The sequence below is a fragment of the Bos indicus genome, chromosome 24, assembly GCF_029378745.1.
Source record: "Bos indicus isolate NIAB-ARS_2022 breed Sahiwal x Tharparkar chromosome 24, NIAB-ARS_B.indTharparkar_mat_pri_1.0, whole genome shotgun sequence".
Classification (NCBI taxonomy): Eukaryota; Metazoa; Chordata; class Mammalia; order Artiodactyla; family Bovidae; genus Bos; species Bos indicus.
Genome location: NC_091783.1, coordinates 12,814,409 through 12,839,600, shown reverse-complemented (window position 1 = coordinate 12,839,600; position 25,192 = coordinate 12,814,409). Strand labels below are relative to the sequence as shown.

The following is a 25,192-nucleotide window of genomic DNA, read 5'->3' as shown; positions in this document are numbered from 1 at the left end:
TTTTTTTCATTTTAATGTACTGAGTGAAAGATATAATCTACCATGGATCTGACATGAACAGTGTATAAAATAGTACAAGAAAACGTGTTTTCTGTATAAAATCTTGGTTTGGTATCATAGAATTAAAAAAAAAAGAGATCCTATACTTTGGGCTTCCCTAGTGGCTCAGATGATAAAGAATCTGCCTGCAATAGAGGAGACCCGGGTTCTTTGCTTTAGCTCCAAAGAAGGGAAACTGTAGTATATATGACGTTTTATCATATCATCATGTAACGTTTTGCCTCTACCCATAGCACCTCACATTAAGTAACAACAAAAGAAATCCCTGTGTCTGTGTTCTGTCGCATTAAAAGTCCTCACGTATCATGTGGACTCAAAAGAAAAGTAGGTTAACAAGTGAACAGGGAGCCTAGAAACCAAGCCAAGATAAAGGAAGACCAGAGTGACTCTGTCAGAAGCTGACAGTCTAAGAACATTCAACACAATATTTTCCAAACAAACAAGAGGAAAAAGGATGATAGTAGAAACTGCAGGTTAGGAAGATGCATTCAGGCAGTCATTCATTTAAAAAATGGTTACTAGACATCTGTGCTGTATTAGTTGATATTTGGGGCATAAGACTCTGCTTCTGAACACAGACGGACCCTGGTCCCCTGTCTCCTGGAGTCATGAAGCTTACAAACTCAAGGGGGAAATAGACTCAAAGTAGATGCTAGTACAAAAAATGATTGCAAAATAAACTGCAGTCATCCTGGACACACATGTATGTGTGTGCACTCATCAGGCTTTTTCAATAATGAGGCTTAAAGTATTCCCTGGTATTTGTTTTTCTCCTTTAGCGCAAATGTATATAGCCTGTCTTTTTAGAAGTATCACAGACTTTAGAACAATAGATAATAATTATGGTCTGTTAATCTCCCTTTTTCCCCCAGGGAAAACAAAACTATTAATGGAAAAAGCAGTACAGTAATTAAAGAGTATATGGGCTTCCCTGGTGGCTCTGGTGGTAAAGAATCTGCCAGCCAATGCAGGAGATGCAAATTCATTCCTGGAGAAGAAAATGGCAATCCACTCCAGTATTCTTGCCTGGAAAATCCCTTGGACAGAGGGACCTGGGGGGATAAAGTCCATGGGGTCACAAAGAGTCGGACAGGACTGAGAGACTAAACAACATGTTCAATAATATAGACATTTGTGTAGTGGTTAAAAATGTAACTAGACAGACTGGAATCTGGATTTTTAAAGTTCTCTTCCATAGGCTTACTAAACAAGGCGTATTAAACAAGCTGGGCATGTGTGCTAAGTCACTTCAGTTGTGTCTGTCTCTTTGTGACCCCATGGACTGCAGTCCACCAGGCTCCTCCATGGGATTTCCCAGGCAAGAATACTGGGGTGAATTGTCATTTCTTTCTCCAGGGGATCTTCCCAACCAAGGGATCGAACCCCACAACTCATGTCTCCTGCATTGGCAGGTAAGTTCTTTATACCACTTAGCTCCACCTGCGGAGCCCTCTAAATAAGCTAAGGAAAAGTGAAAGTGAAGTGCTCAGTCCTGTCCCTGACTCTTTGCGACCCCATGGACTGTAGCCTACAGACTCCACCTGCCATGGGATTTTCCAGCCAAGAATACTGGTATGGGTTGCCATTTCCTTCTCCAGATCTTCCCAACCCAGGGATTGAAGCCGGGTCTCCGGCATTGTAGGCAGACGCTTTACCATCTGAGCCACCAGGGAAGTCCTAAGACTATGGCAAGTTAACCCAGGAAAGCAAACCCATTCCCTAACGGGCGAGGCCTTCTGCAAACACCCTCGGAGGACCAGGCCCTAGCCTCCACCACCAATCCGTCTGCTCTCTCGGGCCGGGGAAGGGAGATACGCGCGAGGCTCAGCCTCCGCCCACGGTCCAGTCGCTGCACAGGCTGGGCCATCTCCCGGAGTTCTGAGTCACTGCCGGAAGCCTGGCCCCAACTTAAAGCGGACGTGAAGCATCCACCGAGCTGGAAGAGCCGCAGCCGCCGCAGCAGGAATCTCCCAGGTACCCGGTCTCCGGGGGCTCCCGAGCCCTCCGGGTACCCAGGCGGCTGCCTCTAGCCTGGGGACGTTGTAGTTGTAGGGACGGCGGGAGGCCGGAGGCAACGCGGGTCAGAGCAGGGAGGTGGAGAGGACCAGGGGAAGGCCCGCGGGGGTATCTGGGCAGGAGAGACGCGGGGCCGGGGTCGCCCCGGGCCCCGCCGCACCCGCGGGATCCCGGCCCGCTGGGTTGGGGCCTCAAGGGTGAATCTCCAAGGACGGGACTAGGAGGCCCGAGCTCTGGAGTGCAGACCCGCCCTGGGTCACAGGGTGGTCCCCGCAGTGGGGGCGACACGGGCCTGCTGACTACTGCCCTGCGATTTGCCGGTAGGGAGGGCGCGGCCGGGAGCCCCGCCCGGGCTGCGGTTCCGGGAGGAGGACTGGCGGGAGCCCTGGAGTGGGCGGGGGGTGAAGGGTGAGAGCGGGGAGGGAAGCCTGTAGGCTCTTTAATTACTATACTGAATTTCCATTAGTAGTTTTGTTTTCCAGGGGCAAAAACGGTTAACAGACCATGATTATTATCAATTGTTCTAAAGTCTGTGATACTTCTAACAAGGTTGGGGGCGGAGGGGGAGAGGGGGAGTCGGCGGGGGACGGGGCGGGGGTGCGGAGCGCAGCGGGAGGTCTATGGTGCCCACCGCAGCCTCGCCTGGAAAACTCCAGGTGAGTGAAGCCTCCGGTGAGCTCAGGAAGGTGCCGGGCCTCCAGCTTATTGGGTGTAACCAGCCCCCCTCCCCTCCCCTCCTCCACATTCTTCTATGTGTTCCTCCTCCCCTCTGTCCCTCCCTTCTTTACCTCCTTTCTTTCTGTATTTCTTTTTTTTTTTTTTTTCCTTAACATCTGTTCATCTGTTCTTATTCATGGGCTCCTCTCTCTGTGTTCTGCTGCGCTTAGTCGCTCAGTTATGTCCGATTCCTTGCGACCCCATGGGGTCTTCTACCCCGCCAGGCTCCTCTGTCCATGGGATTCTCCAGGCAGGAATGCTGGAGGGGTTGCCATGCCCTCCCTCCAGGGGATCTTCCCCACCCAGGCCTCCCATAATGCAGGCGGATTCTTTACCAGCTGAGCTACCAGGGAAGCCCTCTCTCTCACGTGAAACAAACAGCTTCCTCCCCGTCTCCCCATCCTCAGCAGTCACAGTGTGGATTGCACACTCCCCGGATACCCCCAGCTCCCTGGTTCCTGCTCCCACTAACTCTGCTGAGGGATTTGAGGTCTGAACTGCCACCCCTCACCGCTCCCCGGTCCAGCCTGGGGTGCTGCCTTCCTCTCCTCCTCCATCCTCCCCACTTGCCTGGTCCCTTACTCATGTCCAGTTCTCCCAAGACATCAGGATTGCTGGGTCCTAGTCTCTTGGCTTTTCCTCTCACTACCTGTGAAAATGGGAAATTCCCCAGAACAAAGTAGATTTTTTTTTCGTCTTAGGCCTCCACCTGTACGTTCTAATTCCATCCATTTACCTACAGGTTCCTGGAATGTGGATGCAGACTAAGGGCTGTCAATCTCTTGCTCTAGAGCCTCCTATCCTCTTAAGTCCCCTCCCTGTGTTCACAAACAACCCTGGGCAGTCTTTGTTACTGGAGCCCTTGAAATGGTATGTTCCACTCATCCCAAACAGAATGTAGCACCTTCCCCATTCCAAGCTGACTCATATAACTTCCTGTGGTTGGTGTCCCACCCTTTGGACGGATTAGCTAAGAGCCTCCGCCTGGGACTCTGTCCTCCTCCTTATCCTCAGGTGATCAACCCCCGAGCCTGGCAGTTCCATCCTCCACTCTCTAGTGCAGACATTTTCTCTGTGTTGGGGAGTCGCTAGTCAGTAGCAAGGGTCCCCAGTTTTGTTTTTTAACACCAAACCATGAGCCACAATCTTTTTCTAAAACTCATATAAAGTCTTTGTTTGAAAACTGCCTGGCTTCCTAGATCATAGCTCAAGTCCCAAACTCTCAACCTGGTGTATGGGGTGCCCCCTTCCTGTCTCAGGCACTGTGCCTCAGGTAGGAAGCAGCACTCACCTGCTCCCTGGGCCCCACGTGGACCATGCGCTTCCTGTCCATTCTGTGCACCTGCTGGCCCTGACACTCACTCCCTTCCAGAGCTCCTGCCAGTCTTTGAGAACCAACTTACTGCTCCCCTTCTCCTGGGCTTCTGAAGAGATTTCTTTCTGCTTTACTGTTGGCTTCCTTAGCGCTTTGTTGTTTATCCTGGTACAGAGTACAGGCCAGCTTGAAACCAGGCATTTATGCGTGTGTATCTCCCCAAGGATGGGAGCTCCCAGTTGTTGCAGAAACCAGTACTCGAGAAACCAAGCACCACACTCGGAGAGTTGGAGAACTCAGATTTATTATGCAGGTGGACCCAGAGGAGTTAACACTCCAAGCTCTGAGCCCAAAGGGATTACAGAGTTTTTATAGACAGACTATAGTGGGCAACCAGAGGAGGCAATGGCACCCCACTCCAGTACTCTTGCCTGGAAAATCTCATGGACGGAGGAGGCTGGTAGGCTGCAGTCCATGGGGTCGCTAAGAGTCGGACATGACTGAGCGACTTCCCTTTCACTTTTCACTTTCATGCCTTGGAGAAGGAAATGGCAACCCACTCCAGTGTTCTTGCCTGGAGAATCCCAGGGACGGGGGAGCCTGGTGGGCTGCCGTCTATGGGGTCGCACAGAGTCAGACACGACTGACGTGACTTAGCAGCAGCAGCAGAGTGGGCAACACTAGCTGTTAATAGGCTGGTTTTAACTAAGGGGTTACGTGTGAGCGGGAACAGCAGTCAAGATAGGGAAGGGAATGCCTGACCTTTACACGGACAGGCATTTAATCATGCAAGTTTGCAGAAGCGGGACAGCTGAAAAGAGCAGGACGAGGATGAGTGAGATAAGCTCCAGTTCTTAGTATTGTAAGTCCCCACTTTCTGAGACTACGTGACCTGCGTGATCCAGACTTTGCAAGGAGTAAGCTGAGTTACAGAGACAGAAGGAGCAGGAGGTTACATAAAATTTTAACTTTTCCTCTTCACAGTCAGGAATTATGGCCTTTGTTTTTTGTTTTTTAATCCTCCAAAATCTTATAAGGAAAGTTCGACATAAACGCTCTTTGGACAAATTCACTTTTGGATGTATGTATGGGTTGGATGTATGTATGCCTGGATAGCTCAGTTGGTAGAGCATCAGACTTTTAATCTGAGGGGCCAGGGTTCATGACCCTGTTTGGGCATCTCTGTTTTTTGTGACCTTGTGGCACAATGGTAGTGCCTCTGACTCCAGAATTTTGGGCTTCCCTGGTGGCTCATATGGTAAAGAATCTGTCTGCAATGCCAGAGACCCAGGTTCGATCCCTGGGTGAGGAAGATCCCCTGGAGAAGGGAAAGGCTACGCACTCTAGCATTCTGGCCTGGAGAATTCCAGGGACTGTATAGTCCATGGGGTCCCAAGGAATTGGACACGACTGAGCAACTTTCACTTCACTTCACTTCATGGGTTGGAGGTGAGGGGTAGAGCAGGGACGTGACAGGTATTCTGTCCCAGGAGGAAATGATGCTGAATACAGTCAGTCCTCTACTCTATCAGAGGTTCTGCTTCCGCAGAACCCACAAGAAACTGCAAATGTTTGAAAAAAAAATTCCAGGAAGTTCTCAAAAGCAAAACTTGAAATTGCACCCTCTGGCAACTATTTACATAGCATTTTACATTGTGTGAGGGATTATAAATAATCTAGAGATGATTTAAAGTAGACAAGAGAATATGTGTAGTTTATATGCAAATACTACACCATTTTATAGAAGGGACTTAAGTGTCTTTGGATTTTGGTATCCAGGGGGCTTGTGGAACCAACCCCTCATGGATACTGAGAGATATCTCCTTGGAAGCAGAAGGCTTGCTTTTATGACTGAATCTGCTAGTTTCTTCTGAGACCTGAGGACAGTATTTTAATTGTCCTGACATTGTTCACCTGTAAAAGGAAAACAAGTTTAATGCCAATCCATTTTTATTGGCTGGAAGTAAAATCTTTTCACTGGTGTGAGCTGGGACGCATCTGAGAGGTGCACTTGCGTGTGTGTGCAAGGGTGTTTCAGTGCTTGGGGGACATGATGATGGAAAATACTCAGCCGCAGACTAGCACCCCGATGTTGAAAAGGAACGGAGGTAAGGAGATGAGATGGAGAAAGGGGAAATGTGGAAGAAACCTGAAATTAGACATTTACAATTAAGAGCAGTTAAAATGTAAAGAGGAAATTAATGTGATACTCCAGTTCATTCCTTCGCCTGTGCAGATTGGACAACTACACACTCACAGACACACACAGACGCGTGCGCAGACTCACTCACCAGCATAAGCTTATGCCAGCCTCACCCTGGCTCCTGTGACACAAAGAATGCTGCTCACCTTCCAGTTCTACAAGGATCAGGTGTTGAGCTGCTGCAGTCACTGGCTGACAGTGTACCCTGAACAGAATTCAGAATGAAAAACAATAAGCCACTCTGTACTTTGGGAAAACAGGCTCCTTAGAGATTTCACTGGAAAAAAATTAATAAGCCTAGATTCTTGCATCTTCCCCTACATCACAAAGCGCTAAAAGTACTAAGTGCTCTCTGGTCCTCGTGACTAGCAGTGACCTTTTACTGAGCTGAACGGCTGACCGCAGGCATTCTGTAGCCCAAATCGTGCTTTTCTGCCTGCCCCCTCGGAGCTATGTCAGAGAGCCTATCTCCCTTACTATAGTTTACCTTAGTAAGATCCTGAGTAAAACTTAACTCACAACTTAAAGTCATGTTGTGCATTTTTCTGTTTCAGTCCACAGTCCAAAGCTTCTATGCTCCTGTAAAATCCAATCCAAATTTATTCCTGTCTTTCATCTCCAGGTACCCAATTCTCTCCTTCTTTGAATCTCTTTGCTGCCGCTTTCTGATAGGTGCAGTGCTATCAGGTTTCAGTATCCCTCTTGGCTTCCCTGGTGGGTCAGCCGGTAAAGAGTCTGCCTGCAAAGCGGGAGACACCGGTTCTATTCCTGGGTCGGGAAGATCCACTGGAGAAGGGAATGGCTACCCTCTCCAGTATTCTTGTCTGGAGAATTCCATGGACAGAGGAGCCTGGTGGGTACAGTCCATGGGATCACAAAGAGTCTGACATGACTGAGTGAATAACAGTTTCCTGGCTCCTAGGTCTTTATTTTCTGACCAGAAGTGGCAAGGAGGCAGGCTGGGTCCTGCTCTGTGGTGGGACTTGCCCACTGCAGGTACATCAGCCTTCCAACTCCTGCAGCCCTCGTGTTGGAACCTAGCAGCTGAAGTCCCTGGAGAGACTTACTGAAGTGAGGGCTCAAAAAAAACAACATTTTGTCCCTCTATTAAGTATTAACTATAGAGCACTGTTGTATTTTCTTGGATGACGTTTTAATACTTTTTTCCCGCCAAACTTTAAGTAATCTGTACTGGATGGGACTGTTTTATACTTAGGGTGAATGTCACACTTTTTTTTTTTTCCTACCATGCTTTTGTTTCTTTTAAGCCAAAGACATCTTCTTTTGAAACAATTTCTTAGCAGCTTCAAAGGAACCATTCAACAGCGAGGAGGCTCTGGTTGAAATGTTGCCCTTCCCCCACCCCCTTCACTTGCCGCTTCTGTCTGACCCCCTCCAAAGCTTAATGAGATTCACTTTCAAGACGGTTTCAGGAAGCCCGGTCAGTCCACCGGGAGACTGAAAGATGAAGGACCAGAGGGTGACCCATCTGCTTATAAAAATGCACAAAGGCGTGATGACCCATATCTCTAGGTAGAGCTTCCAGTACTTTTGGTTTTGCTTGTTTGCTAGTTTTTCAAACTGGAACAGATTGTTCTTGTGTCACTTTACAATTTTTGAGTTAAAAAGATACATATACATTTTTTAAAAGGATCACATAATAGAAAAGATGAGCTTATAGGATCATGGGATTATGGATGATGATTTGTCCTTTTATTTTCCAAAATGCTCTCAACTGTAAGAGTAAAGAGACTCAGGGAAACTGAGATGAGTTGATGAGTTTTAGTAATTTACTGACTAGGAGCCAAGGTTTCGAGAAGGTTTAATAGAAATAAATAAAAGGTTTATAATTTTTTCCTAAAATTATACTAATCAGTTGCAAAAACTTCTCGCAACTAGCAGCAAGGTGGCTGCTGACGTTTTTCTCGCCCTGTGCCATGGAGACCATCTTCCTTGATGATTGTATTTTAAAGGGCTGGCTTCTAGGGGCTTGAGAAAGAGTGTCTAGGGTTGTAAAATAAGAAAGAGACTTTTCAAAATGTTTAGCTGCCAAGAAGCAGAGAAAAAACTTATGATGACCAAAGGAAAGGGAGGCCAGGGATCAGAGTTGGGAAGAATCTTGTCTGTAGTTTAGTTAAGCTGGGGGAGGGTCAAGGCTGGATCCGTAATGAGTTCCTGATTCAAACTGCTGGGCTTCATATTCTATCTACATTCCCAGGGGGCCCCTTTCACAGTTCTTAGTCCAATTTCAACACCACCAGTGGAAAACTGTTTTTTCTTTTCTTTCTTTTTTTTTTTTTTTGAGTCCTTCTGATTTAAAGTGCATTTTGTGTTTTTCCAGGAACCTGCATTTTAGGGCAGGCTGTCCCACACAAACCCTCCAATACCATTGAAATACATCTAGCTGTTTTCTTTTTCTTTTTAAAAAAAATTTGATTGAACCCCACACCATGTGGAAACTTAGGTCTGAGACCAGGGACCAAACCCATACCCCTTGCACTGGAAGATGGAATCTTAACCACTGGACCACAAGGGAAGTCTGTTTCTGGCTGTTTTCATGTGAGATAATATGGGATTGAGATTAGGATGGGGGGGAGGAGGCCTTTTTAAAGCCCATGAACTGAGCAAGATGATTAACTCAATCCTCTGTGCCTGTGGTTAAAACCAACAGAGAAACAACAATAACAACAGAGTTTGGGGGTTGGTGGGGAAAGGGAAAACATGTTTACAAATAGTTTTAATGAGGGAAAACGTGCAATAATGATGAATGAAAGGAACAGAATGCTACAATTGTAGGGATATTATATATACAACCATGCCAAAGCCTTTGACTGTGTGGACCACAACAAACTCTGAAAAATTCTTAAAGAGATGGGAATACCAGACCACCTGACTTGCTTCCTGAGAAATCTGTATGCAGGTCAGGAAGCAACAGTTAGAACTGGACATGGAACCAACAGATTGGTTCCAAATAGGAGTACGTCAAAGCTGTTTATTGTCACCCTGCTTATTTAACTTATATGCAGAGTATATCATGAGAAATGCTGGGCTGGATGAAGCACAAGCTGGAATCAAGGAGAAATATCAATGACTTCAGAAGATGAAGATGACACCACCCTTATGGCAGAAAGCAAAGAAGAGCTAAAGAGCCTCTTGATGAAAGTTAAAGAGGAGAGTGAAAAAATAGGCTTAAAACTCAACATTCAGAAAACTAAGATCATGACATCTGGTCCCATCATTTCATGGCAAAAAGATGGGGAAACAGTAACAGACTTTATTTTGGGGGGCTCTGTAGAGCCCATCACTGCAGGTAGTGACTGCAGCCGTGAAATGAAAAGATGCTTGCTCCTTGGAAGAAAAGCTATGACCAACATAGACAGCATATTAAAAAGCAGAGACATTACTTTGCCAACAAAGGTCTGTCTAGTCAAAGCTATGGTTTTTCCAGTAATCATGTATAGATGTGAGAGTTGGACTATAAAGAAAGCTGAGTGTCAAAGAATTGATGCTTTTGAACTGTGGTGTTGGAGAAGACCCTTGAGAGTCCCTTGGACTGCAAGGAGATCCACCCAGTCCATCCTAAAGGAAATCAGTCCTGAATGTTCATTGGAAGGACTGATGCTAAAGCTGAAACTCTAATACTTTGGCCACCTGTTGCAAAGAACTGATTTATTTGAAAAGACCCTGATGCTGGGAACGATTGAAGGCAGGAGGAGAAGGGGACCACAGAGGATGAGACGGTTAAATGGTATCACTGACTCAATAGACATGAGTTTGAGTAAACTCCAGGAGTTGGTGATGGACAGGAAAGCCTGGCGTGCTGCAGTCCATGGGGTCACAAAGAGTCGGACATGACTGAGTGACTGAACTGAACTATATAGGCAACTATGTAAGAAGATGTGTGTATGTAAATGACATTTTTATTTACAGAAAATTGTTAATAACTCATAGAATGTTGCTTAAAGATTATGCCAGAGACACCAAACTGAGGGAGAATGATCAGTAATAGGGGGTTTATCTTACACTTCTGGAGGTCAGAGGTCCAGAAGAGGTTGGCAGAGCTACTGTTTTTTCTCTTGGGGCTCTAGGGCAGAGTCCAGTTCCTTGCATTTTGCAGCTCCGCGAGGCTGCCTGCATTCTTTAGTTTCTGACCCCACATCATCCTTCCATCCTCATGTCTCCTTCTCTGCTTCTGACCCTCCTGCCTTTTATTTTTTTTTTAATGTTGATTTATTTGGCTGTGCCAAGTCTTAATTTTGGCACATGGGATCTTGTTCTCTGACCTGGGATCAAACCTCAACCCCTGCATTGGGCAGAGAGCTTAATGGCTAGACCACCAGGGAAGTCCCTTGTGGTCCTCTTATAAGAAGCCTGTGATTACACTGAGCTCACCCGGTGATCCAGGTGACGCTTTCCATTGCAAAATCCTTAATTCAGTCTCACCCACAGGTTTCCGGGATTTGACGCACATGTCTGAGGGTGCAGCTGCTTTGCTGACCACACCCAGTGTCCACAGATGGGGCATGAATGAGCAGGTGACTAGTGGAGTGCGTGGCTGATGTGCCTGTGTTTGGCTTTTGCTACAGACCTCCACCGATGGATGCTCTCTGCGAAGCAAATGGCACCTTTGCCATCAACTTATTAAAAATGTTGGGTGAAGAGGACCACTTGAAAAACGTGTTCTTCTCTCCGCTGAGCCTCTCCTCTGTCCTGACCATGGTCTTAATGGGGGCCAAGGGGAACACGGCGGCCCAGATGTCCCAGGTATGTGGGCTTCCTCTGCTTTCACAGGGCTGCTCTGTTCCTGCCTCACACCTGCTGATGGACGCCAGTGAGGCTGGGAGGGGCACTGGAGTGATGGAAAGAATGCAGACCTGAAAGTGGAAAGAATTGTGTGAGAGACATCTGCTAGTGTTCACGGGAGACACTGAGTGTTGTTTCCTGCATCTTTGATGAGCAAGTTCAGTTCAGTTGCTGGGTCGTGTCTGACTCTTTGCAGCATGCCAGGCCTCCATGGCCATTACCAGCTCCCGGAGTTTACTCAAACTCATGTCCATTGAGTCGGTGGTGCCATCCAACCATCTCATCCTCTGTGGTCCCCTTCTCCTCCTGCCTTCAAACTTTCCCAGCATCAGGGTCTTTTCAAATGAGTCAGTCCTTCCCATTAGGTGGCCAAAGTATTGAAGTTTCTGCTTCAGCATCCAATGAATATTCAGGACTGATTTCCTTTAGGATAGACTGGTTGGATCTCCTTGCACTCCATGGGACTCTAAAGAGTCTTCTCCAGCACCACAGTTCAAAAGCAGCAATTCTTCGGTGCTCAGTTTTCTTTATAGTCCAAATCTCACATATATACAGGACTACTGGAAAAATCATAGCCTTGAATAGACAGACCTTTGTTGGCAAAGTAATGTCTGCTTTTTAGTATGCCATCTAGGTTGGTCATAACTTTTCTTTCAAGGAGCAAGCGTCTGTTAATTTCATGGCTGCAGTCACCATCTGCAGTGATTTTGGAGCCCCCAAAAACAAAGTCAGCCACTGTTTCCCCATCTATTTGCCATGAAGTGATGGGACCAGATGCCATGATCTTTGTTTTCTGAATGTTGAACTTTAAGCCAACTTTTTCACTCTTTCACTTTCATCAAGAGACTCTTTAGTTCTTCTTCACTTTCTGCCATAAGGGTGGTGTCAACTGCATATGTGAGGTTATTGATATTTCTCCTGGCAGTCTTGATTCCAGCTTGTGCATCTTCCAGCCCGGCATTTCTCATGATGTATTCTGCATATAAGTTAAATAAGTTAAATAAGAGTGACAGTATATAACCTTGACGTACTCCTTTTCCTATTTGGAACCAGTCTGTTGTTCCCTGTCCAGTTCTAACAGTTTCCTCCTGACCTGCATACAGATTTCTCAAGAGGCAGGTCAGGTGGTCTCGTATTCCCATCTCTTTAAGAATTTTCCATAGTTCGTTGTGGTCCACACAGTCAAAGGCTTTGGCATAGTCAATAAAGCAGAAGTGGATGTTTTTCTAGAACGCTCTTGCTTTTTCGATGATCCAGTGGATGTTGGCAATTTGATCTCTGGTTCCTCTGCCTTTTCTAAATCCAGCTTGAACATTTGGAAGTTCAGGGTTCATGTTGAAGCCTGGCTTGGATAATTTTGAACATTACTTTACTACTGTGTGAGAAGAGTACAATTGTGTGGTAGTTTGAGCATTCTTTGGCATTGCCTTTCTTTGTGATTGGAATGAAAACTGACCTTCTCCAGTCCTGTGGCCACTGCTGAGTTCTCCAAATTTGCTGGCCTATTGAGTGCAGCACTTTCACAGCATCATCTTTCAAGATTTGAAATAGCTCAACTGCAATTCCGTCACCTCCACTAGCTTTGTTTGTAGTGGTGCTTTCTAAGGTCCACTTGACTTCACATTCCAGGATGTCTGGCTCTAGGTGAGTGATCATACCATTGTGATTATCTGGGTCATGAAGATCTTTTTTGTACAGTTCTTCTGTGTATTCTTGCCACCTCTTCTTAATGTCTTCTGCTTCTGTTAGGTCCATACCATTTCTGTCCTTTATCGAGCCCATCTTTGCATGAAATGTTCCCTTGATATCTCTACTTTTCTTGAAGAGATCTCTATTCTTTCCCATTCTATTGTTTTCCTCTCTTTCTTTGCATTGATCACTGAGGAAGGCTTTCTTATCTCTTCTTGCTATTCTTTGGAACTCTGCATTCAAATGGGTATATCTTTCCTTTTCTCCTTTGCTTTTTGCTTGTCTTCTTTTCACAGCTATTTGTCAGGCCTCCTAAGACAGCCATTTTGCTTTTATCCATTTCTTTTTCATGGGGATAGTCTTCATTCCTATCTCCTATACAATGTCCCTAACCTCTGTCCATAGTTCATCAGGCACTTGGTCTATCAGATATAATCCCTTGCATCTATTTCTCACTTCCACTGTATAATCATAAGGGATCTGATATAGGTCATACCTGAATGGTCTAGTGGTTTTCGCTACTTTCTTCAATTTAAATCTGAATTTGACAATAAAGAGTTCATGATCTGAGCCACAGTCAGCTCCTGGTCTTGTTTTTGTTGACTGTATAGAGCTTCTCCACCTTTGGCTCCAAAGAACATAATCAATCTGATTTGGGTGTTGAGCATCTGGTGATGTCCATGTGTAGAGTCTTCTCTTGTGTTGTTGGAAGAGGGTGTTTGCTATGTTTCCCTTGATGAGCCAGGGAAACTACAATTCTGTTCCACAAAAAAGCCAAGAATTCCAACTTTGTTCTATTTTAAACTTTTGCTAATGTCATATCTCAAATGGAAATGCTACTATGGAAATGAATTTTTTGTTTAATGTGTGTTTCTAGTATAATGTTACGCATAAGTGGAAAAAGTGCAACACAAATGGGGACTTATATCTTCTGGAATTTTTAGGATATAATATATATATATATATATATATACAGAAAGAGCTCAGCCATATATATATATATATGTATATATAATATGTATATATAATCAATCAATCAATATATAATCTGGTTGACCTGACATGGTTTATATATGACTTTAGCTACCAATAAAGTGGGCTTTCTATGTGGCTCACTGGGTAAAGAATCAGCCTGCCAATGCAGGAGATGTAGGAGAGTGGGTTCAATCCCTGGCTCAGGAAGATCCCCTGGAGAAGGAAATGGCAACCCACTCCAATATTCTTGCCTTGGGAATCACATGGACAAGGGGGCCTGGTGGGCTACAGTCTATGGGGTTGCAAAGAGTCAGACACGACTGAAGTGACTGAGCACACGCGCATGCACCAGGGAGGTAGTGGCTATTGCTTTAGGGAGGTAAACTCCGTGGTGAAAGGGTCCCAGAAAACTGTCATATACGCATCATGTTCCCCGAATATCAGGGTGCAGGGACCCTCCTCAGAATCCTTCCTCAGCCACAGTTGAGTCCTGGGTGGCTGTTTCTTTCAGCTCCCTGGAGGAGGGAGGCTTTGGGCTGGTGGTGTTGGGAGATAAGGGAACAGACTTAATTCTCACTCCGATTTGACATTTAAATCCCGTCAAGAGTGGAGGACTTCTGTGGAATTCCCAATGAAACATTCCCATGTCTATTTCTGCTCATTCTTGTATCCTAGAGATCATTGCACGACCTGTTTGTTCTATTCAGTCTCCTTCCTGAATGATTATGCCCTGCCTTCCTGGCAGAGATAAACCTGCTAGAGCAGGGCTGTCCACTTGGGGGCGATTCGGCATCCCTGGGACAGTTGACAAGGTCTGGACTGTGTTGGTTGTCGTTCCCGAGAGGTGCTGCTGACATCTAGTGGACAGAGACCAGAAATGCAGCTAAATATTCTAGTGTGCGCAGGACAGCCTCACAGCAAAGTGGTGGTGGTGGTTTAGTTGCTAAGTCGGGTCCAACTCTTGAGACCCCATGGACTGTAGCCCACCTTGGGATTTCTGTCCATGGGATTTCCCAGGCAAGAATATTGGAGTGGGTTGCCATTTCCTCCTCCAGGGGATCTTCCCAACCCGGGGATCAAACCCACCTCTCCTATGTCTTCTGCATTAGCAGGAGGATTCTTTACTGCTGAGCCCCCAGGTTTGTGGCCCCAAAAGTCTATATTTCCAGGTTGAGAAACTCTGTGCTAGATGGTCAAACCAAACTCCTTTTAAAATAGGATCCTTTGTTATTTTCAGTGCAGAAATTTGCTTGGGAAGAGCTCTTTGAGGGAGAAAATGGCATGTTAAAAGTTAGTGTTCTTGTCTTCTATCACCAGGCACTTTGTCTGAATGAAAGTGGAGATGTCCATCGAGGTTTCCAGTCACTCCTCAGGGAAGTCAGCACGTCCGGCCCAAAGTGCCTGCTCAGAACTGCCAACAGACTCTTTGGGGAAAAGACATGTGATTTCCTGCCAGTAAGTAGTGCTTGCACATCGATAAAAAAAGACACTGAAAATAAAACAGAATTATGGAAGAGCAGAAATAAAGTATAGTTGTGCTGCCTTAAAAATATGCTTAGAATTATACTTCTGTATTTGAGAATTTTGTGATTGCTTCTGAACTGTATCCTTTAAAAAAAATGACTGTTTCTGATATATCATACTCCCAGATGTCAATTTCAATTTGTCCATCTTCCTGCAACCCACACCTGCCTTTCCCCCACCCACATCTCAATGACCACAACCCCTAACCCTTGTCTCATCTTTACTGGGCACTTTCTGTGGAGCTGACCATGCAAAGTCTTTTAAATTTGTCCCCTCTCCTGAATCACCATCGTCATTCCCTGTGTCCAGGCTCTCACTCCTTCTACACTGTTAGTTTAATTGTTTTCTAAATGATCTCTCCAAGTGCAGCCTGGTCCTTGCACACCACTGATAGAATTCAATTCCATTCAGTCGCTCAGTTGTGTCCGGCTCTTTGTGACCCCATGGACTGCAGCACGCCAGGTCTCCCTGTCCATCACCAGCTCCCGGAGTTTACTCAAACTCATGTCCATTGAGTCAGTGATGCCATCCAACCATCTCACTCACTGTCGTCCCCTTCTCCTCCCACCTTCAATCTTTCCCAGCATCAGGGTCTTCTCAGATGAGTCAGTTCTTCACATCAGATAGCCAAAGTATTGGAGTTTCAACTTCAGCATCAGTCCTTCCAACAAATATTCAGGACTGATTTCCTTTAGGATTGGATCTCCTTGCTGTCCAAGGGACTCTCAAGGGTCTTCTCCAACACCAGAGTTCAAAAGCATCAATTCTTCAGTGCTCAGCTTTCTTTATAGTCCAACTCTCACATCCATAACATGACTACTGGAAAAACTATAGCTTTGACTAGATGGACTTTTGTTGGTAAATGATAGAAAAGTCTTTCTAAAATTAAAATCTGTCACTTAAAAATAAGATTTTGAATCTGAGTATTTCCTATTTACTGCAGTGTATATTTCCAAAGGTCTCTAGTCCATTATTCAATAAGTGAGATCCAAAAAATTGTGCTCTACAGTAAACAGAGAGATGTTATTTTAAGATTAATGAAATGATCAGGGTAAGTCTGGCCATCTTAGCAGTCAGCAGTTCCAAGGATTATTATGTAAGACTCAAATATAACCTTGTCCTGGCTGCTGTTGGGTGCTACCCAGTGCAAACTGCCTGCTCTGGGGTTCAGTAGCCTTGGAGATGATTCTGAGTCCTTCACCTAGTTAGGTTTTCTAGGATAAGTACCCACTCCAGTGTTCTTGCTTGGAGAATCCCAGGGACGGGGGAGCCTGGTGGGCCACGGTCTATGGGGTCGCACAGAGTCGGACATGACTGAAGCGACTTAGCCCCAGCAGGAAAAGTACTTGTGATTCCAGGAAATCCTGGTTTATGGATGTTCATTTTTGAATATCAGCCAGATTTTTGAATATTGTAATTGGGGAATATTGAGGACACAGAGGATCGTTCTCCACTTTTCATGGTCGCTTGGGTTCTTCTTCTCTCTGCATCTTCTTTCCTCCGTAGAAACTAACATGTTTGAGGACAGGAGATGGGCGGAGGATGGGAGCCAATTGCCAGGCACATTATATCAGAAAACAAGTTTTTGTGAGGTGAGTTACCTGTGGATTTTAATGTGTTGCATGTAATGCCCTTCCTGATTTGACCCCAACTTACAGTTCATGGCTTATCCCTTGCTACTTTTTTCCCTAATTCCCTACACATACACACACACACACACACACACACACACACAATGATTCCATTCCTGGAAGACCCAGAAGATTTTTTGATAGTCTAGTTCAAGCCTTCCAATCATTCCATAAAGATGTTTTGGACACTCTGGTCTGTTCTGATCATACAGAAATGAGTAAAACATGGTTAGACCACATAGTGGAGGAGATAAAAATCAAACAGAAGGTCAACGTGGAGTTTAAGTGTTTGACAGGAAAGTTCGCAGGCTGTTTTGTGCATAGCTGCCGCTGTCCATATTCTCAAAACATCTTGAAACTCTCTGTGTATATACATTTCTCCTCCGCAGACTGTGAGCCACCTCAGGTCCAAAGTCCTGTCTTTACCCTGGCGTCCCGCACCTGGCACGGTGCCAGTGGTCTGTACATTTTGATTAATTGCACTAATGAGTTTTAAAGTACAGAGTGCCCTGTACAAGCATTTATGCCAGAAACATGTTAAGAAAAAAAAATGTTTTCACACTTTTAGGAAATTTTGCCAGGTAGAATATGGCCACACTTGGTATTCTGCATTTGTAGGCTTTTAAAGAATCCTGCCAGAAGTTCTATCAGGCTGACCTGGAGGAGCTGTCCTTTGCTGAAGACACTGAAGAATGCAGGAAACACATAAATGACTGGGTGATGGAGAAGACGGACGGTGAGCGGTTTTCATTTTGGGAGAGATGGTGTTATAAGGGAGACAGAGCCAAGACCGCCCGGATGTGATCTCCTCGGTGTGACCACTCTGACGCTGTTTCCAGTAGCCTGTGTGTATGTTTGCTGGGTTTTGAAGCAGGTAATGCCATTCTGACATGGACTGCAGCCTGCCAGGCTCCTCTGTCCGTGGGATTCTCCAGGCAAGCATACTGGTGCGAGTAACCATTCCCCTTCTCCAGGGGAATCTTCCCAACCCAGGGATTGAACCCGGATCTCCTGCATTGCAGGCAGATTCTTCATTGTCTGAGCCATCAGGGAAGCCCCAATGCCAATCTGATATTTTTCTTGGGCTTACGGTGTGGTGATTTCTGAAAAATGCTTAAACCTAGTGTTAGTCTCTGCTTCAAGATTATTGTTTAAAGACAAATACTAGACTGCATGTGTGCCCCGCATGAAACACCATCCCCCTGAGTCCTCAGGCAGCCAGAACGGCAGAATTCCAGCCATTTTTCAATATTGAGAGAGAGAACTTCTGTAAAAGAAAGGTTTATTCTCCCCCAATAGCAGTAACTTTCTCTTATATTCTTTACAGGTAAGATATCAGAGATACTGGGGGCTGGCACGGTCAGTCCTCTGACTAAGCTGGTCCTGGTGAATGCCATCTATTTCAAAGGCAAGTGGAATGAGCAGTTTGACAGAAAGCACACAAGGGGAATGCCCTTTAAGACTAACCAGGTAGGAAAACATTTTGCAGACATATTGCTACTTTCTAAAGACTGTGAAGGAATGGAAAAATAATTTATTTTACACTGTCTTGTTTCTTAATTTATTTCTGAATAAATTTCATGTCCCCTGTATATCTCTTATTGGAATGGGAAAGAGAAATACCAAAATAATTGTTATATTGATCTTTTTGTTTTTGGATCCTTGGTCAAGTCGATCTGTGTCTGGTCATATTATTTGGATTGAAAGAAAATTTCTTCTAAGCCTTGGAGTTATGTTTGTATTATTTGATCACTGAGTGTATTTAGACTTTTTCTCGCAATTGTCAATGACAACTATGACTATTTATTACCTTAGAATTCATGGCTGTACAATTTGGAATACAAGAAAAAAAGTGTTAGCAAATGTTCAGGACAGCTTTGTTTTTATTTATTTTTGGATCTTTTTTTAAAAAATAAAATGTTTACATATTTAAGGTGTATAAGAAGAGGATTTGAGATACACAGTGAAATGATTACTGCAGTGAAGCTAATTAAGATATCTTTTGCTCACATAGTTACCATATATTTTCTCGATGACAGCACCTGAAATCTACCCTCTTAGCAAATGTCCAGCATTCCATATTATTATATTATTAATCCACACTATTATTAACCATAGTCATCATGCTATGTGTTTGATTTTTAGACTTCTATACCTAACTTTATAAAAAACTTTTCTCCTTTCACTTTTGAATATGATAATGGCTGAGGTCAATAACTCTCAGCTTGGAATTTGACCTCTATCCACTTGATAATAGCATACTGCACAAAAATTTACATGCCCAGAATACATTTGTTGCAGTCTTTAAAAATGGTGGACTCTGGACATCTCATCAAGGTTTTCCCTCCAAGAAAAGCAAGGCCATAGCGCCAATTATATAATTGAGCAACTTTTCAGAGTAAAAGTGTAACTCTCTCTGGCCTATATACCTTTTCTAAATAAATCTTCCAGGGCAAAGATTTGAATATTAGTTCATTTTCCTCTTAACTTCGAGAAATAATTTTTTAATTAAAAGGTCCCTGCGAGTGCTACTCTACTTATCTTTTAAAAAGAGAAAAAAGCACAATTTCTTCTGAGGATAATATAGAGAGTTTTATGTCTCTATTCATCAATTTTTTCTCTCCCACGTGGTAGTACTTGATCCGCTGGGACAATGGAATGTTATTACTCAACGCTAGTATGTACTAATGAAGATTTTGCATCAATCAGCATAAATGCACAGAAACAATAATTATATGTACCTATATGTTATGTTCCGTGGGCTTCCCTGGTAGCTCAGTGGTAAAGAATCTGCCTGCAATGCAGGAGACATGGGACCGACCTCTGGGTCAGGAATATCTCTTGGAGAAGGAAATGGCAACCCATTCCAGTGTCTTGCCTGAAGAATCCCATGGCAGAGGAGCCTGGTGGCTACAGTCTATGGTGTCACAAAGAGTCAGACGTGACTTAGTGACTGAACGACAAGGGTTCTGTGAATTAGACATACCAGTTCTTAGCACTCTGTGTTATTTTTCAGTGATTTGATTTTAGTTTCATGTTTTTATCAGGAGAAGAAGACAGTACAGATGATGTTCAAGCAAGCCAAGTTTAAAATGGGGCACGTGGAGGAGGTGCCTGCCCAGGTCCTGGAGCTGCCCTACGTGGGCGCCGAGCTGAGCATGCTCATCCTTCTGCCTGATGAGAACACAGATCTTGCTGTGGTAAGCCCTTGACATGGAGTCTGAGTGTCTATGGATCCAGTCTGCGCATGTTTGTTTGTTTTTTTTAAACTTTTTATTCTGTATTGGGATATAGCTGATTAACAATGCTGTAATAATTTCAGGTGAACAGTGAAGGGACTCAGCCATATATGCATATATATGCATGCATCCATTCTCCCCCAACCTCCCCTCCCATCCAGCTGCCACGTACCATCATGCAGAGTTCCCTGTGCTCTACATTAAGTCCTTGCTGGCTATCCGTTTTAAATGTAGCAGTGTATACATGTCCACCCCACTCTCCCTAACTATGCCTTCCCCCAGTCCTTCCCCATGGCAATCCTAAGTAGCCTGAGCTCATTTTCAAAAGTGCATCCACTGGATTGCATTTGAGGCATTTCCAGTTTAGGGTTGTGCTAAGTGAGTAAGTGAGTGATAGTCGCTCAGTTGTGTCCAACTCTTCGATGGACTGTAGCCTGCCTGGCTCCTCTGTCCGTGAATTCTCCAGGCAAGAATACTGGAGTGGGTTGCCATTTCTTTCTGCAGAGGGTTGTTCTAAGGAGTGCTAAATGAATACCACTGCGTGACTTTTGGCGAACATGTGTGTACATTTCCACTGAGTGTACACCTAGGAGTGGAATTGCTGGAATAAACAAATTCTGATGAAGCCTAGAGGAAGAGAGTTCCAAAAATAAGAACATTATTATTTATTCTGAAGAGAGGGGCTAGTTGCCAGCCCAGTAATTATTGAACAAAAGAACAGGAAAAAGATAAAGATGGCTCTGAGCAGTGTTCCTCAAGCACTTTAATATGTGCATAATAATCTAATGGGATCCTGTTAAAATACAGATTCTGATTTAGGGGGATTATGGCCTGAGATTTTGCATTTCTGACAAGATTCCAAATGATACAGATGCTTTTGGTCATAAACCCAATTTTGAGGAGCAAGAGTCTAAAGTACAGGTGAGGAATTTTTCTCAGACAGGAGGAAAAGGATATTTTCCCATGACAGGAAAAGAGGGTTCAGGTTGGGGGAAAGTAAATTTACAGGATGGGAGGTGCAGGAGCGACAGTGTGCTGGTTATCTGGCTCCTGAGGTGTCAGGGAAGACCTCATTTATAACATTTGCTGATTCCTGTGGTGTAAATACCTGCACCATGGCCAAGTTTAGGCTCCCAAGGGTTTAACAGTTGACTTTTGCAGAAGATGCAAGCTGGCGCCAGCACACCGGCGCATGCCGGCCCACCCCTGTGAGGGGAGGGCCTGCCTGATTTCCTTGGCTTCTCTATGGAATCAGGAACCTCCTGGCATAAGGCAAGGAAGAGATCTGTCATGGCAATTTTAAGAAAATGAGATGCAGACATAGAGAAGAGACCTGTGGACACAGCAGGGGTAGGAGAGGGTGGGATGAACTGAGAGAGTAGCATGGAAACATGCATATTTCCACAGGTAAAGTAGGTAGCCACTGGGAATTTGCTCTATGATGCAGGGAGCTCAAACCCCATGCTCTGTGACAACCTACAGGGTTGGGACAGGGTGGGAGGTGGGAGGGAGGTTCAATAGGGAGGGACATATATATATATATATATATATATATATATATATACACACACACTTATGGCTGATTCATGTTGATGAATGGCAGAAACCAGTGCTACATTATGAGGCAATTATCCTCCAGTTAATAATAAACAAATAAAAAATAAATGATAGTTATATAATATGAGGTATTAATTACTGCTATAATGGCAATTATATTTTAATATATAAATGTATGACACTAACATGTACATGTCGAATTTACACAATGTTGTATATCACATATATTTCATTTTTTTCAAAAGCTCCCCACCCCCCAAAAAAAGAAAATTAGGAAAGTCTAGGAACAGAACTGACATCCAAACATTTGCCACTGGAGAGGAGCTCTCACCTGGACTTCTGCTGGTGGGGGGAAGATGCTCCTCTGTATATTTTCCTTGTTAATAAACAAGAATGAAGGCTGGATCTGGGAGGGTTTGAAGCTACCCCTAGAACAGGCAGAGGGCAAGCAAGGATGCCAGAAGCAACAGTCCTGTGGGATTTCCCATCCTGCCCTCCTCCCCCAGAATCACGGAGTTCTCCCTTTTTCATTCAGCCGAGTTCTGAGTCATGCTTTTCTCTCTTTGGTCAACAGTTTCTCAAACTCACGATACTGTATTGCGTTTGATGTTGTTCAGTTGCTAAGTCATATATAACTCTTGGAGCCCCATGAACTGCAACATGCCAGGCTTCCCTGTCCTTCATTATCTCCCTCAGTTTGCTAAAACTCATGTCCATTGAGTCAGTGATGCCATCCAACCATCTCATCCTTAATTTTTCCCTGCATTAGGGTCTTTTCAATGAGTCAGCTCTTCCAATCAGGTGGCCAAAGTATTGGAGCTTCCACTTCAGCATCAGTCCTGCCAATGAATATTCAGAGTTAATTTCCTGTAGGATTGACTGGTTTGATCTCCTTGCAGTCCAAGGGACTCTTAAGAGTCTTCTCCAACACCACAGTTCAGAAGTGTCAGTTCTTTGGCACTCAGTCTTCTTAATGGTCCAACTCTCACATCCATACATGACTACTGGAAAAGCCATAGTTTGACTATACGTAGTTTATCGGCAAGGTGATGTCTCTGCTTTTTAAAACACTGTCTAGGTTAGTCATAGCTCTTCTTCCAAGGAGCAAGCGTCTTAATTCCATGATTGTAGTCACTGTCCACATTGATTTTGGAGGCCAGAAAAATGAAATCTGACACTGTTTCCCCATCTATTTGCCATGAAATGATAGGACTGGATGCCATGATCTTAGTTTTTGAATGCTCAGTTTTAAGCCAGCTTTTTCACTCTCCTTTTTCACCTTCATCAAGAGGCTCTTTAGTTCCTCTTCACTTTCTGCCATTAAAGTGGTATCATCTACATAAGTACAATAAATTGGTTATGAGAATTTCCTAAACTAAAAAACCAACTTGACATGAATTTGGTCCAAATAGTTGAAAATAAAACCCCATCTTTGTCTCAGGTGTTTCCTAGCTGTTGCTCTCTTATATCCATAAAACAGGGAAAATGCAAGAAATAGAGGGAAAATCTTGGTGTGCTTATAAGAGGAAATATCCTGTAGATTACTGGAGCAGAACTCAGTATCAAGTCACAGGTCGTGAGGGGCAGGGGTTAATGAACCAATAGGTGGGTGGGTACCGGGCTATTGTCGTCTAGCTTTTAAGACTTAACTCTTTATTGTTTCAGGTGGAAAAAGCACTTACATATGAGAAGTTCAGAACCTGGACAAGTCCAGAAAAGCTGACTGAGGAGAAAGTTCAAGTTTTTCTTCCCAGATTAAAGCTGGAGGCAAGTTATGACTTGGAGGCTTTTCTTCGAAGTTTAGGAATGACTGATGCTTTCGAGGAAGCCAAGGCAGACTTTTCCGGAATGTCAGCTAAGAAGAACGTGCCCATGTCCAAGGTTGCACACAAGTGCTTCGTGGAGGTCAATGAGGAGGGCACAGAGGCAGCTGGGGCCACTGCCGTGGTCAGGAACTCCCGGTGCTGTAGAATGGAACCGAAATTTTGTGCAGACCACCCTTTCCTCTTCTTCATCAGGCACCGGGAAACCAACAGCATTTTGTTTTGTGGCAGGTTCTCTTCTCCGTAAGAGGCACAATCGCTTTACTTCTCTCTTCTTGCTTCTACACACTCTGCCTTACTCCAAATTCTGGTTGCCAAATTGATGTGGTGGTTTGAATGCTGAAATAAAGTGTGATTATGGTTAACAGATCTCCCCTTCGTAGAGTTGTTGAGAGGATTTAATGGGTTGATAAAGAACCTGGGGGCTTCCCTGGTGGCTCCGATGGTAAAGAACCCGCCTACAATGCAGAAGACCTGGGTTTGATCCCTGGGTGGGGAAGATCCCCTGGAGGAGGGAATGGGAATCCACTCCATGGACAGAGGAGCCTGGTGGGCTACAGTCTATGGGGTCACAGAGAATCAGACACGGCTATGACTGTCACTTTCACTTTAGAATAATACCTGTTATAGTAGCAAATGATATCATTATTGGACAAGAGTTAATTGCAGTTTTATGTGCTTAAGAAACAACAGTGAGAAAATGTAATTACTTTTGCACTAAAAATATAATGTTCTCAGGAATAATGATTAACAAAACCTAAGTAAGACTGTTACACTAAAAATTATAAAGTGCTATTGACAGCCATTAAAGATGACCAAAATAAATGGACATATTTCATGTCAAGAATAGACCTTGAGTTAAAAATTGTCAGTTCTCCTCCACTTGTGCTATAGATGTCATTCTAATCCAAATTCCAGCCATGTTTCTATGGAACTTGACAAGTTTATTTTAAAAGGCATATGAATAAGCAAAAAGGCAAAAAGATATAACACATTCTAAAGAAAAAGATCAAGTTGAAGAGCTCTGGTTCTACTAGGTAGTGAAGCTTATTATAAATTACTGGTAATATACTGTGCTGTTTACTCAGGGATAGACATACCGATTAATGGTACAGAATAAAGAGCCCAGAAGCATACTTAATGCATGTATGAAAATGTGAAATAGAAAAGAACTGGTATTAGAGGTCAATAAGAAAATGACAGCCCAGTACAATGTTCTGTGCAAACTTCCTTATTTAAAAGAAGAAAACGAGACTTCCCTGGTGGTCCTGTAGTTAAGAATCTGCCTTCAAATGCAGAGGATGCAGGTTCGATCCCTGGTAGGGGAACTAAGATCTCACATGCTGTACGGCAGCTAAACCCACCGCGAGTCACACAACTCGAGAGAGCAGCCCAGAATGCAACTAAGAATCAAGGCAGCTAAATTAATTAATTAATTGGGGGAAAAAGAGAAAACAATTATTGACAGAGTAAATACTTAATTAGAAAAGAACAATTTATATCCTTTACAATAAAATATAGTAGAATATCCTTTGATTTTAGGGAAAAAGAAGAATTTCTTCATCAATATATAGAAAAGTAAGACAAACAATGGACAAAATCAACTACATTAAAATACAGGTTAAGTTTAAAAGCCATAA

The 25,192-nt window shown here is 44.1% G+C and overlaps 1 protein-coding gene, 1 long non-coding RNA gene and 1 other non-coding gene across 4 annotated transcripts in view; 2 read left to right on the top strand and 1 right to left on the bottom strand.

Moving 5' to 3' along the window:
* The first annotated feature begins 1,858 nt into the window (after window positions 1-1,858).
* On the top strand, window positions 1,859-23,921 carry SERPINB8 (serpin family B member 8). Of its 2 annotated transcripts, XM_019986979.2 has the most exons (7): window positions 1,859-2,034; window positions 10,898-11,075; window positions 15,096-15,233; window positions 17,552-17,669; window positions 18,261-18,403; window positions 19,981-20,133; window positions 23,395-23,921. In XM_019986979.2, the coding sequence occupies exons 2-7, from the start codon at window positions 10,908-10,910 to the stop codon at window positions 23,797-23,799; spliced, it is 1,125 nt and encodes a 374-aa protein (XP_019842538.2). In that variant the 5' UTR covers window positions 1,859-2,034; window positions 10,898-10,907; the 3' UTR covers window positions 23,800-23,921. The 2 variants fall into 2 exon arrangements, with proteins under 2 accessions (XP_019842538.2, XP_070634789.1); XM_070778688.1 differs by lacking the exons at window positions 1,859-2,034; window positions 10,898-11,075 and adding an exon at window positions 16,809-16,894 and having other exon boundaries at window positions 15,092-15,233.
* On the top strand, window positions 5,215-5,287 carry TRNAK-UUU (transfer RNA lysine (anticodon UUU)). Its single transcript has one exon. It is a non-coding gene; the product is annotated as a tRNA-Lys (tRNA).
* Window positions 21,854-25,192, bottom strand: part of LOC139179388 (uncharacterized) — a 17,165-nt gene continuing 13,826 nt past the window's right edge. The window contains exon 2 of the long non-coding RNA XR_011563769.1: window positions 21,854-23,891. This is a non-coding gene — a long non-coding RNA (uncharacterized lncRNA). The remainder of the gene's footprint in view (window positions 23,892-25,192) is intronic.

What these genes read in the sequence shown, in the direction of transcription:
- SERPINB8 (XM_019986979.2), top strand. Translation starts at nt 10,908, where the DNA reads ATGGATGCTCTCTGCGAAGCAAATGGCACCTTTGCCATCAACTTATTA. An exon ending in AGACATGTGATTTCCTGCCA is followed by an intron (nt 15,234 to 17,551) that starts GTAAGTAGTGCT and finishes CTGCATTTGTAG; the next exon opens with GCTTTTAAAGAATCCTGCCA. An exon ending in AGAACACAGATCTTGCTGTG is followed by an intron (nt 20,134 to 23,394) that starts GTAAGCCCTTGA and finishes TTATTGTTTCAG; the next exon opens with GTGGAAAAAGCACTTACATA.